Source organism: Equus asinus, chromosome 3 (assembly GCF_041296235.1).
Source record: "Equus asinus isolate D_3611 breed Donkey chromosome 3, EquAss-T2T_v2, whole genome shotgun sequence".
NCBI lineage: Eukaryota > Metazoa > Chordata > Mammalia > Perissodactyla > Equidae > Equus > Equus asinus.
The window spans coordinates 86,291,977-86,306,588 of NC_091792.1; the positions used below are offsets into that span (position 1 = coordinate 86,291,977).

At 37.0% G+C, this 14,612-nt stretch overlaps 1 protein-coding gene across 8 annotated transcripts in view; it reads right to left on the reverse strand.

The window, feature by feature from the left end:
• The window catches only part of PDLIM5 (PDZ and LIM domain 5), a 196,142-nt gene that overhangs the window by 42,050 nt on the left and 139,480 nt on the right, over positions 1 to 14,612 (reverse strand). For 7 of the 8 annotated variants that reach the window (XM_070505354.1, XM_014839400.3, XM_070505353.1 and 4 more), the window contains one exon: positions 3,102 to 3,289. In XM_070505354.1, the coding sequence (XP_070361455.1) occupies positions 3,102 to 3,289 (188 nt within the window). Of the gene's footprint in view, positions 1 to 3,101; positions 3,290 to 10,732; positions 10,865 to 11,603; positions 11,742 to 13,751; positions 13,869 to 14,612 lie in introns of all 8 variants that reach the window. The other variant, XM_070505357.1, reaches the window with a different exon arrangement.

The following is a 14,612-nucleotide window of genomic DNA, read 5'->3' on the forward strand; positions in this document are numbered from 1 at the left end:
ATGCTTCCCACTGGACTGCAGAATTATTTTAAAATGACATCGCTGGTAACAGGCACTCTTTGGTGTAGGTTGGGTAGTGGGGTAAAAAATCTTTTTCTTCACCCAGACTAGAGCACAGCGAGGAATTCTCTAGAGAAAGAAGCCTGAAGTCCCCAGCGTGGCAGCAGCAGTGCCAGCTGTGTTAGTGCTGCATCTCAGGCCACAGAGGCCAGCAACTCACCTGCCCAGCTTCCGCAGCCCTCTGGCTGGCACTGCAGTTTTCACAGGAGTGTGAAGAAAATAAGAACCCACGATGAGACAGCCATCACCTCCTAAACCAAAGACCTTTTTCATCTGCAGTAGGAAGCTCCTGAAACTATTTGTCAAAGACTAAGAGGAGATCCTGAGGTGTTTTCCTTCCATTTTCAAATATGGTATACTGCTATGATATATTCTACTATGGTAGAGCAGAATGAAAGAATTTGAGCGGCTGGGAATTTCATATTTATTTTAGAACTTAGACGAAATAGTGTAAAATGAGTAACTTTTCTATAACATGATGACTCATTAAAGGCCAGTTTGAAGCACCTACAGCAAGATAAACAGCAGGAGTTCTGCAAATATTTTCTGATTTGAGCTAAGCATCATGATGTAATTCAGCTATGACTTCACAGTGGCAACTCATTTTCTTTTTATAATATTGCTTTATAACGTTATATAATGTATATGTTTTATACTGTTATAGCTGTTCAAATTAAATTCACTTAATTTTCTGTAAAAAGTATATTTTAAATACTAACCATGTGAATCACGATCATAGTTGTGTTATTTGCCTGCTTTGATGACTGTAACAAGTTAGACTCAGAGAAGAAAGAATTCTGTCGCCCTCTTGTGGTAGTTTTGCTGCAGTGTATTCTCCAGGAGTTCCACATCGATTGGAATCTTTTTAATAGGCAGTGGTATTTTGACCTTAGTTTCTGAATTTCCCAAAGCAGTACATAGACTTTCTGCCCTCCACAGAACTTTGTGCCTTTCTCTTCAGTTTCCATCTCAGAAATTTAGTTTTTTCCCTGCTTTTTTAGGACACATTCTCCTGTTCCCTTTCAATTACCACGCCAAAGGAATTGTTCTGAAAGTTACTTTCTGTATACTAATGCACACACAAAATAATTACAGCAAATCTCCAGCATCATAGATAAGCTTTAAGTGGATGGAAACAACTAAAAATGTATGAGGCTGAGTTGTCAGCATTTTTTCCCATGAGAATAAGTCTTGCTAAGTTAATTAATAGTCCAGAAATTTCAGAAGCTAGTGATATTAGTCTAAATATTTTAAGTTTTCAAAAGTAATAAACTAGTCTTTTCTTTACAATAGTCTAGATGGCATGCAGCGCCCTATCCTTCCCCCACAGCACAAAACTTCAAGCTTCTTTGCAAAATTAGTACCTTGTAATGTAATTCAAAACTATACAAAATCACACTAGAAAATAAATTTTAACTATATAAATAATTGGCATTTTTTCTAAAGATAACTTATTTATAATAAATGAAGTTTTTAGTATCTAATATATTTAAACACTATGGAAAATACAAAACAAAGGTGGATTCCTCATTAAATTAACTAAAAATCCACACTTGCAACTGTAAAAACATTTTTAATAATAATGACCAATTCTTAAAACTATTATATTTTTAAAAGCAGCCCCTTGTGTATTCAATCAATCTCATCCCACAGCTGATGAGGAAAGACTAGAATTATACAGGAGACGAGGTAAAAAGGTGTGTTCTCTGCAGAGACAGAACTTTCAAAGCTAGGTGAGGTGGCATGTCTCGTAAGACCACCGCACAGATTATAAACTGGGAGAAGCAGGGGACGAGACTGAGAGGTTAGCAGGGGCTGGAGCGAAAAAGGTCTTAAGTGGTAAATTAAGGAATGGGAGATACAGGAAAGCATCTGCAGCGGGAGGGTAACGTAGGCAGATCAGAGCTTTAGAAAGACCACTGGCTGAGCAGAGGACAGGCTGGTGTGGTGAGAGGAGACAGCAAATTAGTTAGAAGTTGTTTGCAATGACAAGGGCCTGAACCAAGGTAATGGCTCTGCCCACAGAGAGGAGAAAATAATTTGAGAAATACTAAGAAGTGGAATCATGAGGTGTCAGTTACTGTGAGACGAGGGGGTGGAGGCGGGTCACAGGCTTACATTCTAGCTCCGGTGACGGGGTGGCTGGACCACTCCCAGAGAGGGGTCATGATATTTTTGGACATGCTGCATTTGAGGTGCCACCTGGAAACAGCAAGCAGGTCAACAAGTTTGCAGATACGGAGTTCAGGAGAGAGAGGACTGTCAATTATCAGTGGTTAGGCAGTAGAAGGAATCGGGAGGACAGACCATCCAGGGAGAATGTTAAGAGTGGGCAGGGACGAAGGCCAAGGCGGGATTTGCAGCATTTACACACAGTCCCATCTTCCTGCTAAGGGAGGCACTACAGTCCTTTACCATAAATTTTCTTCATGTTGGGAGAAACAGGAGATCATTCAGTCTCCCCTCATTTTGCAGAGGGTCAAAGAGGTTAAGTGACTTTGTTTAAAGCTATTTATCTGTAGAAGTGAATGAAGACTCAGGTTTCCAGATTGAGCCCAAATTGTTCCATCCTATCATTCAAACGTTCTCTGTCTAGTAACATGTCCTCCTTCTGCATCTGCCTTGTAAATCTGCAGAGGACAAGTAGTAAAAGATCCTTGCTTCAGTAACTATTTGATGGCAATAAATGCTTCTGCTGTTATTTTGTATGTATCATCAAAACTAAAACACTGTATTACCAAGGCTACCTTCCAACAATATTGTTTGTTAAGAAGACCCCAAATTTACAATTTAACACGTGCTCCCTGAGTAATCTAGGAAATAAGGAAACACTCAACTCTATAATGATTAAAAGCAAATGACAATTCTATGAAACACACAGAGACTTATGAGACACTTCAGAGAGAAAAACACATAGCAATTCATTGCAGTCCTTTTAAAATCTTAGATGGTTGAAAATAGGTTTCATCAGTGAATTCTATCATATATCCCAGAACACATTTTCATAATTACAGTTAAGGCGAGAGATGTCTTTGGCGCACCTGCTTGGTGAGGCCGCTGCCAGCCCGGAGACTTGACAGCGCTGCTGGATCCCAGAGGCTTGAAGGCGGCAGCGGTGGTGAGGCTGGCCACCCCTGCCCTGGCGGAGGCTGGGCTCGCCGGCCTCTCGGGCATGCTCCGTGCCGAAGCCACGGACACAGGCAGCTGCTGAGAAGGCTCCTGGGTGTTGCTGGAAAGAAAATAAGGAAATGTTTTGGTGAAATGGTAGCAATCTGACTTAGTAATATTACACCTTCTTTCCTCAATCTATGAAATCTCTAAGGAAAACAAAAACATTTATTAACTGATATTTTAAAAAAGAAAAACACTAAAACCATGACTGAGGGACTGCCTCTTTAAAACAGAAAAGAAAAAAGGAAGGAAAAGAGTCAGACTGCATTTGTTCAATATTTTGGAAATTCTCTTCAAAAGGTCTACCATGAGAAATTAGGCTATTGAAAAACTTATACAGTCAATCCTTTTAAATAATAAGCTAATTTCCTCTTCCTATTCCTCTTGATTGCAACATTTCAGAAGAGTCATCTAGATTAAAACAATCAATTATTGGAGAATCCCTGATAACCTCTATGAAACGGCACAGGTGTTTCTTTTCCCCTTTCCACATTTTTCTAAGATTTTATGAACTCAGTTTCCCTGACATCTCACAAGTCACTCTTTTCACTCACATTCTCACTCAGTCACTTATTCATTCAGTAAATATTTAAGCACTTACTATACGCCAAACATTGTGCCATGCACGGGCCACACAGCAGTAAACGAGAGACAACATCCCCAGCCCAACAGAACATCCAGCGTTCTGTGTTCATACAACAGGAAAACGAGAGACGAGACTGCCACTGTCCTCTCTCAATCAGAGTTATTAGCTTAATAGGAGGCCTTATCTGTGCTGGTTCTAGTTTGATTTCTAAGATCATATGGCTTTTTTTTTTTTAAAGATTTTATTTTCCCTTTTTCTCCTCAAAGCCCCCTGGGACACAGTTGTACATTTACTTGTGGGTCCTTCTAATTGTGGTACATGGGATGCCGCCTCAGCATGGCCTGACAAGCAGTGCTACGTCTGCGCCCAGGATTCGAACTGGTGAAACCCTGGGCTGCCGAAGCGGAGCGCATGAACCCAACCACTCAACCATGGGGCTGGCCCCGATCATATGGCTTTTATTACCCAGTCATTTGTTATTTATAATTATAAATCATCATTTCCCAAAAAAACAATTTTAGGTAGCTCACATTATAAAATATGCACTTCGGAATGATACAATACCATAGCAGTTTCTCTCAAGTGAAGTATTATAATGCTAATACCACTAATAATATTGTTACTATTATAATATATAATAAAATAATATTAATAATAATGTTGTTATAACGATAATAATACATCCTACTAACTTTTTAATAGAAATTGAGGTACTGATTACTTAAATAATTCCATGCACAGAAACTCAATTCATTCAACAGCTGAAACTGACAGCCAGAAGAACAGCTTGACAAAGATAGGATATTATATTAATAACTTCACTAAAATAAATAAGCTTAATTATACTGTCTAGATTGAGATTATTTCTACCAAGAGAAATGTCCAGTTCACTCAAGTCCACTTCACTCCCAAATGAACAAGAACACCTAACTTCCCCAGTGCCTCCCACATCTCGGATGAGACCTAACAAAGAAGGCCGAGGCTGCCCATGCTCAGGAAGGCCTGTGTACAAGGTTGGCCTTTGACTGGCATTTGGGAACTTGGCTTGTAAACAGCTCCCCATAGGCACATAGAGTTTTCCAAAAAAGATAAGAGAGGCTCACTGTGCCTGAACTATATAAACAACGTGGTTTATGCTAAACACCTGCTGTCTTCTGAGAGTCTGGAATTTTGGTATGAAGTAGACACGGTGCCTGTGTGACAAGTGCCAGTAAAAACCGTGCCTGAAGTATTTGGTTTCAATGAGCTTCTCTGGTAGACAACACTTTGCATATTTTGTCGTAACTCTGCCGCAGGAATCAAGCACATCCTGTGTGACTTCACTGGGAGCGGACTTCTGGAAACTTCGGCCTCTTTTCTTCTGGACCTGACCCCAGGTACCTTTTCTCCCTGCTGACTCTGCTTTGTATTCTTCCGCTATGATAAATCTTCGCCATGAGTACAACTATACTGAATTCTTTAAGTCCCCTAGTCAATCAGCAAACCTGGAGGTGGCCTTGGGGCAACTCTGACACTAAATAGTTTTGAAAAATCATATTGGAGCTATTTTAACTTTCTTGAAACATTGCTCCCCATTATTGTTCTCTCAAATTCAAGTGTAATAGAGCTATCAAATTCTTTTATTATTTCTAATCAGTTTAATGAAAAACTAAAACTTAGTTGATGTGAACCTACTATAAAATGAAAAATTTAAGCACTTTAATAATTTTTATCATAAATAAAAAGTGAAAAATTGCTTACTTAATGGCAAGGATGAACAAAATTATCAATAAAGATGACACAAGAATCAATAAAGATGACACAATAAATAACATTAATGAGACAGAGTTTAAGCATTATGGCATAGTGCCTTTTAATAAAAAGCTTTGTGATGGACAAATTATTTTACTTCTCTAAGCTTCAATTACCTAAACTTTAAATGGGGCTAATACTTTGCTCATAAGAGTTCCATGAGGCTTAAAAAAGAGAATTACGTACAAAGTACTTAGCACAGTCTAAGGCACAGAATACGAGCTTAACATGTGAAAAGGATAATTAATGTATTCAAATAATAAAAGACATTTTCAATATTTTTATACATTACAAATAAATGACTTCTGAAAGTAACAGAGAAATACAGGTTATTTTAATTCTAGGGTTAATTACTCACGTAGATTTGAAAAAAATAACTAATAATCCATATAGTCACAGTTCTAAGAAGAAAAATTTATGACCAAGCAATATTATAAGTTACAGACAAAACAAAAATATAGTCTGGAAATAATAACAAAACCCAAATCATCATTTAATGTTTAATAACCTGAGAGAATTAAAAGGTATTCCAGGAGAGTTGCCAGACAACCTTACTTAGACAAAAGTGAACAGGATGATAGGAAATCAGTGCCAAGCCCAGTGAAGTCGGGTTGAGGGAACTGGTAATACTGACCCAGCGTATGAAGAAAACTCAGGAGACGTTTAAGAGCAGTTCTCACACACGTGACATGTGGATCCACTCAGTGTGGCTATATTCTGTTTGCTAATGTCGAATCCAATCTGCCATGAGACAGTTTGGTTCAACGAAAGGAAGTAGTTCCCAATATGAAAAATCGTCCAAAGGAAAAAATCTGTTTCCTAACAACCCCTTTTGTGAGAGGCCTCTCTCCAGAAGGTACTCAAGCAGAGGATGGAGATATCGTAGAGGGTGGAGGGCCAAGTTACACTTCAGCATGACACCCAAAGCTTTCTAAGATGTAGTTACAACCAACCTTCCAATCCTATCTCTTCCCACTCTGCTATACAAACGATATTCTGACCTTCCCTCTCCTCTGTCTCTCCAGGCTCTACATAGACGGCGTGCCCCCCACTCTCCCTCCGCACCAGTCCAAATCCTATCCATAATTAATAGTAGTAGCAGTAACAAAAACATCCATCATGCACTGTGGACCATGCTAAGCAATTAACATATATTATTTTATTTAATCATTCAATCTTCTTGAAGTAAAGACACTCCTTCTTTCAATTCATGGCACATATTAACTGTGAGGCATACAGTTATGTTTCGATTCATAATAGAGAGGATTTAAAAAAATTACTAGTAACTTCTTTATGTATCTCGTCCACACTCTACCACTTTATATATCTCATCTCTACCTCTACATTATAAACTATCTGAGTTTGAGGCATTTGCTATGACCTTGGGTAGGTTACTTAAACTTGGTAAGTTTCCTCATCTGTAAAATGAGATAAAAATACTACCTTTGTTCCAAGGTTATTGTTAGGATTATACAAAATACAATGAGATGACACATGTAAAGTACTTAGCACAGTGCTGAGCACAGAGCTGATGCTCAAGAAATGATACATCCTGTGACATCTAGCTCAGATATCTAGCGATATGTACATTTACTAATAAACACCTCTAATCTGTACTAATAATTTTGCTTCTAAATGTAGCTTGTGGATAGTTTTGATCCAGAATTTTGGGATCAGACACAATCTTGCTTCCTCAACTCAATTTTAAATAACACACAATATTTCTTAAAATTCCCATGCAATAAGTATCTCATAAGTCAAAAAATGTTTTCATTTTTTATTGTATCCTTTGCACAGTCTTGTATACATTCTCTCCCAAAAGTCCTAAGACGTTTAAATCTTAAACAGTACTCTTTAGATACAAAGGGTGTGCAGTATACTATAAAGAACTTGTAAAAATCTAAGTTATGAGCAAGAAAGTTGTTCCATTTATATTTAAATTCAGTATGGATCAGCGGAGTTCAATATTCTCCAGGGAAACTGATCTCTATTTACTTAAAACATTTAACGTAGTAATAGAACACCACTAGGTTTTATCTAGACAATCACATATCCGAATATACGATGTCTAGGTCTCTAAAAATCTATTGACTTTTTTTCTAATTTATAGTTATTAGCTACTATTTAAAGAAAATACAGAAACATTAGGTATCATATACTAAAGATTAAGAATTAAAGTCATTGGACACATTATTTTATATTTTGGAATAAAATATTATTAATAATCACGAAGAGCAAAATATTTTAAATTAATGACTAACATTAATATAGTATAGTATGGCATGATTACTTAAATGAGATTGGTATCTTATTTCTGAAATATGACGCATATATATTTTTTCTAAATTTAATTTGTTTAAGGTATACCTAAATTCTAAACAAAATTAAAATGCTTTCTACAAGATTTTAATGAGGAAACCAGAGTAAATCCATAAATGCACTTGGCTAATACCACAGAAGCTAAGAATCAAATATAGTCACTGTCATCAGTCTGCCACATGGATAAGCAACTGAAGTGAAATTTTAAGTTACTACGACTTTCATCTCAAGAATACCAAAGTTTTTGTTTCAAATTTCAAAAACTGAAAATGGAGAAAAATATACTAAAGTATCAAAGGTTTCTTTTCAAAACTGAACTAATGAGGAAAAGAGAAAAAGGAAGAAAAGTTAACTTTCAGTGTCAGTAACCTGATTTATCTTGAGTTTACATTCCTTTCCCACATTTGTTTAACTATTTCAACAAGTAAACTTCAGCTGCAGATTAGGAGCAGTTGGAAATTTTAAACCTACTTTCAAAGGAAAAACTTTTGTTAGAAGTTTTATCCTAATTACCTGTTTAAATTTTTTAAAAGCCAACTGTACATTGTAGGTTTAATTATCAAAGTTTAAACGAAACAGTTTTTAGCTAAAGGCTTACAAAAGATTGATATACTAATACACAGACTCTGACGTAGTAGGGAAGGGATATTTCTCAAAAGGTATAATTGTAAGCATCTTTTTATTTTAATAGAATTCTTCTGTCAGAATTCTAAAAAGGACCTAGACATATAGAGGAGTCATGAGTCTCCTTCCTTCCAGGATTCTGTGTTTATAAGAAAATTTTTTGTATCTTCCTAAGCAAAATTCTTTAACTTAGACTTTTTGTACCAAAATTCAAAATGCTAAATATACTACAATAGAAACAAACAAGTTTGTTGTTATACTACACTTTATTATAACTTTAGAGATTATCATCACATAAAGGCAAAAGATCAGATATAATATCTCTGACACCATCCCGACAGCTCTTTCTGGAACCCTTCTCATTGAGTCAGCAAGGTCTCCTCAGGAAACCCTGCGTTCCCGCCTTCCAGAACGCCACTGGCTTACCTTGTCAAGACCATTTCCCTTTCCCACATATCAAAATGTGTTTAGTGTGTGCCTATTGCTATAAATAAAGAGTACTGATAATGACTACGAACACTTGCTCTAGGAGTGGGTCCATGGATAGCTTCAGTTAGTCCATAACTGCAAGCTCACCCTTTTTTTTTGTTTAAACAAGGGTTTATTTAAACAACAACATGCCTGAATTGAAGGGAAAACTATCTCGGATTCATTTCTTTTAGAGTAATCTATCCCTTCCTAAAGACAGATTGCCCTACGTGAAATAGCTATGTACAAAAAAGTTATAAAATTACCCTTGGTTTTACAATGATAAATGAAAAACATTAAAATTCCCCAATCAAATAAGATACGCAAGGGTTTTTATGTTGTTCTTTTTCTCTTAAATAGTGAGAGCAAAATAATTTACTAGAATAAAAGATAAGAGCTGAATGAGCATGCCACGAATGGAGAAAGGGGTTTTTTCACAGAACCAGTATTTTTCCCTGTCCCATTTCCATTTGATGTCAATCAAAATACACCATTGGCCATTTAGTTAAAAAAAAATGCAATAGGTGCTTTTCTGGGGAGAGGATGTAGAGGATTCCATTAGGTTCTCAAAGGGAACTTTAATTCCAAGCGTGGTCAGTAACCTGTCTCTGTGCAGACTTAGCCCTGACAAGGACAGATTTCTGTTCATTTAACAATCACTGGGGCCAGCCTGGTGGCACACTGGTTAAGTTCGCACGTTCTGCTTCTCAGTAGGCTGGGGATCACTGGTTCGGATCCCAGGTGCAGACATGGCAAAAGCCATGCTGTGGTAGGCATCCACATACAAAGCAGAGGAAGATGGGCATGGATGTTAGCACAGGGACAGTCTTCCTCAGCAAAAAGAGGAGGATTGGCAGTAGTTAGCTCAGGGCTAATCTTCCTCAAAAAAACAAAACAAAACAATCACAACCCCACAAATACAATATAATTTCAGGTATTTTTTTCTTAGAGAAAAATGTACGATGATCTCTCTTCCTGTTTAAATACCTCCCTTAGAAGTTACCCACCATTATAATGAACTGTATTGAAAACCTCGGTAACAGTGGATAGGATACAAACATGTGATCACTGGCAGCCTGTGTCATGCTAGGCTTTTACTCACTGTAGTCATGGTTGTCCTCTGCCATTAATTTTATGTTCTGTCAGAAATGATGCTATACCGTTATTTCATTCAGGTTATACCTTTAGTAAACACTTTGGATATTTTAGTTTTCTAATTATGTCTATAATTTTTGGCATAATTGTTAAATTTAGGAGAAAAAACAATTTATGTTTCAGTATCTCCCAGAAACAGTGAAAATTAAGTTGTTTGCCCAAGTAAAATCTTCATATTTAAAAACTGTAAGATAGCAGCCACAATTATTTTACTCTTCTTCATTTTTTCAAAAGGTATAAAGGTATATCTTACTGAACATGTGACTATTCTAGTACAGCTACATCCATGCAATAAAAGACAGGGTTCACTCATAACTTCACACCAAACATCAAGTGTGCTAATAAAAGATGTCACAAAGGGTTAAAAAGCGAGTTAATAATCATACAAAATAACGTGCTTGTGCATTTGCATTGCATTGAAATTACAGTTAATTTAAAACTGGACACAAATCAGCTCTAGGATTTTCTCATCTGGCCTGTTAATGTGGTGGTTAAGTGTTACAGAAAGCAGCGTCTCTGACAGCAAACCACCACTTGTGACATCCCCTCCCACAGTACCTTGTTCTCCTAACATGGATAGAGCCAGTTGACTTCCTCGAGGCCTGGAGATAAGAAAAAGCTAGAGGCTTGGACACAGGGCCGATGCAAAGTGCATCCAGGAGGGAGTGATATTTTTCAGGACTGGAGAGCCTGGTGAGCATTTAGAAAGAGTTTTAAGTGGAAAAATCACACTACTAATAGCAGAAAGAAGTTTTCACAGTCTATGATTGGAAGCATTCCAGAGACAGAGAAAGAGAGAGAGACAGACAGACAGAACAAAGCAGAAGAAAGAAGGGCTAAGAGTCTATCACATTATTTTACTCATTAGCATAGACTTGATTAATTTTTCACCAAGACTGATCAAGGCCATCTTCTAGAAAGCATTTAAAACAGTAAAGACTACCAGAAATTACGTAAAAACTAAACTCCACAAAAGTAAAAAGGTTTTGTTCCTTTTTGGGAGGAAGGGGTATTGCAGAGAATAGTTAGGCTTTAGATCACCCTCAAATGTAATCAGTTTGTGGGAAAAGATAAAACCAATAGAAACTTAAAATACCTATTTATGCTTGATTCTGTTCCAGACATAAAAACCAAAAATTATAAAAACCCAAAAGTCAACAGGCACACAACATGCAACAATCCACACAACTGAGAAGTGTTATATATAAATGGTAGTAACGGAAAGAGATAAAAGGAGAATTTAAAGAAAAATCAGTAATACACATGGTGGGATGTACAGATCCACAACCTAGAGAAAACGTCCCCAGTACGATTAAGATCTCATAATAGAGCTGTGAGTGTTTCAAACAGGCATGTTTTCTCTGAGGTGACTGCGGGACAGTGGCAAGCGCTGGGGTCACACCAGACAGGCACTGCACGTGAGTTCTACCTGGTTTTCGCAGCAAGAGCAGCAGACACGGTAGCGGCTGCACCGCTCAGAACCGCAGCGCTATATCTAGCAGGAGAAGAGAAGGCAGAAAAGTCTCGAAAACCTTCCACAGAACCTGCCGCCACATTTCTCAGGGAACTGCTTAAATTGACAGGTAGGGAAAGAAGGACAGAGGAGGAACAAAAAGGAAAGTGAGAAAAGGCAGCATAATGAGGATAAGATAGCAACCATCCCGCATTAATATTCCGACATTCTAAAAGGGGGACATGTCAGAAGTGTGAGAGGAGTTCAGTCATTTATTCACTGTTGCTTATTTCTGAGAAATTAAAATTTGACATATAATCCTCCATAAAACTGATTTTTGAGACACAAACACTTATGAATGTATTTAAGTTCATGTCTCCAATCCTATTTAAAATTAAATCAAACACATCTGAAGATTGATTTGTCAACAACTAAGTAGAAAATAAATCTAAACATGAAGTTTGAATTTCTATAAGCAGAGAAAGAAGGAAAGTTATGTCGATTTTTCAAAAAAGTCTCTAGAGAAAGTGTTTTACCTTAGGGGTGATCCACACCCAGGGCCTGACATTTTCATGAGACTAGTGTTTTCAGGAGAAGTGGGTACAACCGGCTGCCTAGTAAGCAGCGGCAATACAGCTTAATATGAACAGAAATTACTGTTTAAAATATTGAGAGTAAAGCTATTGGGGCAGGGGCAAGCACCTTTGTAAAATAAACAGTAGTTACAGTGAATGTGACTAAAACATCACCTCTGCTGATGCTCTATATTTCTATTTTCAGTAAGTTCTGTAAAGATTAAAAAATGCTGGTACAAAATTTTATCTTCAGAACTCATTACTTAAAATAATAATAATTTTCCCTTGGTCTTTTAGAAAAGGTCAAACACCTGGAGAGGAAGTAACACTCCATCATTAGGACTTTAATGATTTCCAAATTGGTTATCAAATTTGAACTGAAAATTTCTTTTTTATTAAGTAAAGTAAAAAGAAAGTCTAAAATACATAGTGTGAAACCTGTAGTCTTCTTCATTTATAGGTGCAAGTTATTAATGAATAACTCACTATACTATGATCACTTTTTCAAAATTCGTAACAGTGGCCACCTCCAACATAAAGTAATGATGTGCCAAACTCAACCCAAGTTAATGAGCGCTCAGACATCTAAGACCGTGGGGGTTCACAGAGGTTTCTTCTCCCTGTCAGAAGAATCTAATAATCCATTATTCCTAGTTCCACTGCCTACAACTGTACAAACCATCAGAAGGCAAAATAAACACAGTGGCAAGCGATTTTTAAAAAATTATACAGAATTAAGTATAACTTTTTTGTGAGTCTATAATTTAATTGAATTGTAGACTATGTTTTAAAAACTGTTGGGAATGGCTAGAAAAGAAAGAATGGGGGCTGGAAAGAGAAAAAACAAAGATGCTATCAGTGGCAGGAGAGGGTAATGTGAGCGTCACGCAAAGGGGAAGAACTAAGTTTAGCAAGTGATTCAACTCTGAGTTTCTCAATTACTCTGCATCTTTGTGGCAACGGCTACTATTTGGGGGAAGTAATGGTGAATATAACAAAAAACTTAAGTCTATAAAAAATCAACTAAAAAAATAAATCAGCTAAATCATCCTTCTCCTGTAAGAAGAAAAGGAAACTGTAATGAGTTTCTTTCATCATATTGTATCACAAACAATAATATAAAAGGACTTAGTACCAGCAGAGTCCAGCAAAATCTTCTAAGAAGAATTAACCTAAATATCTTTAGAATATGTCTAGGCACCTGGAACCTATGACCTCTATCGCTCCTCTTTTAGAGGTGAACGCTCTAATTCAGGAAAGGAGATTAGGACAAACTCAAGAAAGCTGACTTTCCAAATCACAGTGAATAAATAAAATGCACAGATTTCTTGACTCTACATTAGAACTTAGAATCTAAACCAAAAAATGTAAAATATAGACGTGGTGTAAAAGCAGTGTGCCAGGGCTGAGTGCCAAGCTCTCTTGCCTATATGTTAATCATGTCAGTTCTGTAATCTATGATCACTTTTTCCTTTTTAGTCAGTTTTAGTGTTTAATTTCACCACCAGCATTAAAATTTAGACACCCCAAGAAGTTTGAAAAACTCTACCTAGAATACGTAGTTACTTTAGAAAGTGTGGCTACTTGGCCACCAATATGTAAAACCTGAGAAGCTGCAGGTGGGTGAGGTCCACTCTGAGGGAGGTCTTCGAGAGAACTGTCAAACCTAGGTTTTCAGAAGTAAAATAAACAAGGCAAAGGAAGGATTAATGAAAAGTACCGAAATTTATCATCTTCACTACCTTTTCAGTGTACATTGGTTTCATTTTGGGAATACTGCTAGGTTCTTTTTAACTTCCTATCTGCATTAGGTTAAAACCAAAACCGACACCCTCAACACCACCAAATACAGGCTGTTTTCCCCCCAATTTTTTAACATGGCTGCTTCCACGTGGGAAAAGATTATGCTTACAGGGGAAGAAAGGTGGGTGGAAATTTCCATATACTACATATTTTGCATGCTTCAGAAAAACTTAGGCTTCAAGAAATTAAGTTGCCCAATATCATATACCTAGTAAGGGTCAGCGCAATTTGAGGCAGGTCTGTCCGTATTACTTCCACCACATCCTGCTTTCCAGCTCCTTGTGGGGCAGCTGCCTGAATGGCGCACAACAAGAAAGGAACTAGGCATTTCCTTTCAGCTCAGAACGCTGTTTGCATATCCGAAATTACATGGATGTTGTTTATCTTGATGTAAACAACGTCTTCCATCTAGTCACACAACAAACGTTTGCATGCTTTGAGTATTTTTTACTTCGTTTTTCTGATGTCTGTACCCTTTTTTCTTTTTAATGCCAGAATTCAATTTTAGAACTACTACCAGGTAAAGAAAAGATGAAAAACTCAGTGTGAGGTTTGAAAGAAGAAAGCACCGAGAATAACACTTTGGGAAAAAAATTAAAAGGAAAAA